Source organism: Chrysochloris asiatica, unplaced genomic scaffold (assembly GCF_000296735.1).
Source record: "Chrysochloris asiatica unplaced genomic scaffold, ChrAsi1.0 scaffold00116, whole genome shotgun sequence".
Classification (NCBI taxonomy): Eukaryota; Metazoa; Chordata; class Mammalia; order Afrosoricida; family Chrysochloridae; genus Chrysochloris; species Chrysochloris asiatica.
In genome coordinates, this window is record NW_006408634.1 from 501922 (window position 1) to 503817 (window position 1896).

Here is a 1896-nt window from a genome sequence, read left to right on the forward strand (position 1 = left end):
TGTTCAGTGACGTCGATCACACTCTTTACAATACGTGAACGTTCTCATGATTTCTGTTCTCGTTGTTCCGTTAGTGGCAGTTGTTTGAAAGAACACACTTTTATTTTCTCACAGTTTAGGAAGTTAGAGGTTCAAATCAGAGTGGGCTGGGGGGGATGGTGGATTCTTTACCTAGTTCAGCTTCCAATTGCTGCGGCAACCCCTGGCATTCCTTGATGCCTGTCTTCTCTCATGTGTGTGTGTGCATTCTGGTTTAGGACCCACCCTAGTGGTTAGGTTTAGGACCCACACTAGTCAGGTGTGACCTCATTAAAATCCCCATTTCTAAACAAGTCATACTTACAGGTACACCCCAAGCCAAAAACTAAAGTCATTGATTCTAAAGGACAAAGTAGAACAACCCCAGGTTTCCAAGGCTGTAAATCTTTAGGAAGCTAACTACCACATTCCTCCACCTCCACCAAATATTTTAACTACTGTGCCACCAGGATTCCTTACAGAATCCATACAACCTACAAAGGAAAACAATTTACTATCTGCCCTTTATATCGAGTCACTGGGTGGCACAAACAGTTAATGCACTTGGCATGTATGCCAACCTAAACGTTGGAGATGCCAGTCCACCCAGAAGCACCTCGGAAGAAAGGCCTGGCTATCGACTTGAAAAATCAGGCATTGATCGCCCTGTGCTGCACAGTTGTACATGGGATTGCCATCAACCAACTCCAAAACAACTGATGGTGGTGTTGGTAGCCCTTTGTAGAAAATATCATCGGCTGGCCTGTATCTCAGGAGAGAGGTTCAGAGAACTACTGTGACCTCCCCAGGGCCGCAGAGCTAAGTATCAGATTTAGGAACCAGCCTCCAGCTCCGTGTCTCCAGTTCAGTCCAGCCCTGTGCGTGTTCCCCGGAGCCGGGCCAGCGCATACCGCACAGCTGCGTGGACCTCGCGGTTCCGGAGGCTGTAGATGAGTGGATTCAGGACAGGTGTGACCACGAGGTAGAACACAGCCACCAGCTTGTGATGCTTGGCGGGGAGAGCGCTGGAGTTCCGTGGGCCCAGGTACATGGCGGTCACTGTGCCGTAGAAGAGGCCCACCACGGCCAGGTGCGAGCTGCAAGTGGACAGTGCCTTGAGGCGGCTCTTGGCCGACGGCAGCTTACCCACAGCGCTCAGTATCAGGGTATAGGTGGTGAGAATGAAGGATAAAGGAATCAACAGAATGGGAGTGCCTAAGCCATAGACCAGCATCTGGTTGGCCGTGGTATCCGCGCACACCGTCCTCAGCACGGCGGGCAGCTCGCAGAAGAAATGGTCCACCGGGGGCCTCCCCGGACAGAAGGGCAGACGCAGTGCAGCCACAGCGTTTGGCACAGACAGCAGAAATCCCAACGTCCAGGCGGCGAGGGCCAAGGTGGCGCAACGCGTGGACGTCATGATGGCCGCATAGCGCAAAGGCTGGCACACGGCTAGGCAACGATCCAGGGCCATCGCGGCCAGGAGGATGGCCTCGCAGCTGCCCAGAGAGATGCCGACGTAGAGCTGCGCCCCGCAACGCGCCAGGGAGAGGGTGGCCCTGCGAGCCACCATGTGCGCCAAAGCCTGCGGCAGTGTAGTGCTCACGTACGCCGTGTCCAGCAGTGCCAGGTGGGTCAGCAGGCGGTACATGGGCCGGTGGAGCCGCTGGTCCAGTGTGATCAGCCCCACCAGCGCGCCGTTGCCCAGCACTGTGGCCACATAGGCCGCCAAGAGAGCTGTCCACAGCAAGGGACGCAGGGCTGGCGGTGCCCACAGCCCAACGAGCACCAACTCCGGAGTCCCTGTCCCATTCCAGGCGGCCTGGGCCATCCTAGGAAAGAAGTATAAAGGGGAGAGTCGACGTATCCTGGGGGGGG

At 55.6% G+C, this 1896-nt stretch overlaps 1 protein-coding gene across 1 annotated transcript; it reads right to left on the reverse strand.

Annotated features, from left to right (window-relative positions):
* Nucleotides 1-883: 883 nt before the first annotated feature.
* LOC102839971 (olfactory receptor 2A1/2A42-like) lies at nucleotides 884-1849 on the reverse strand. The gene has a single exon (XM_006868273.1). It carries the CDS (start codon nucleotides 1847-1849, stop codon nucleotides 884-886), a length of 966 nt encoding a protein of 321 aa, XP_006868335.1.
* Nucleotides 1850-1896: the final 47 nt, after the last annotated feature.

Bases quoted from the DNA above. Each gene is read 5' to 3' on its own strand.
- LOC102839971 (XM_006868273.1), bottom strand. From the start codon at position 1,849: ATGGCCCAGGCCGCCTGGAATGGGACAGGGACTCCGGAGTTGGTGCTC.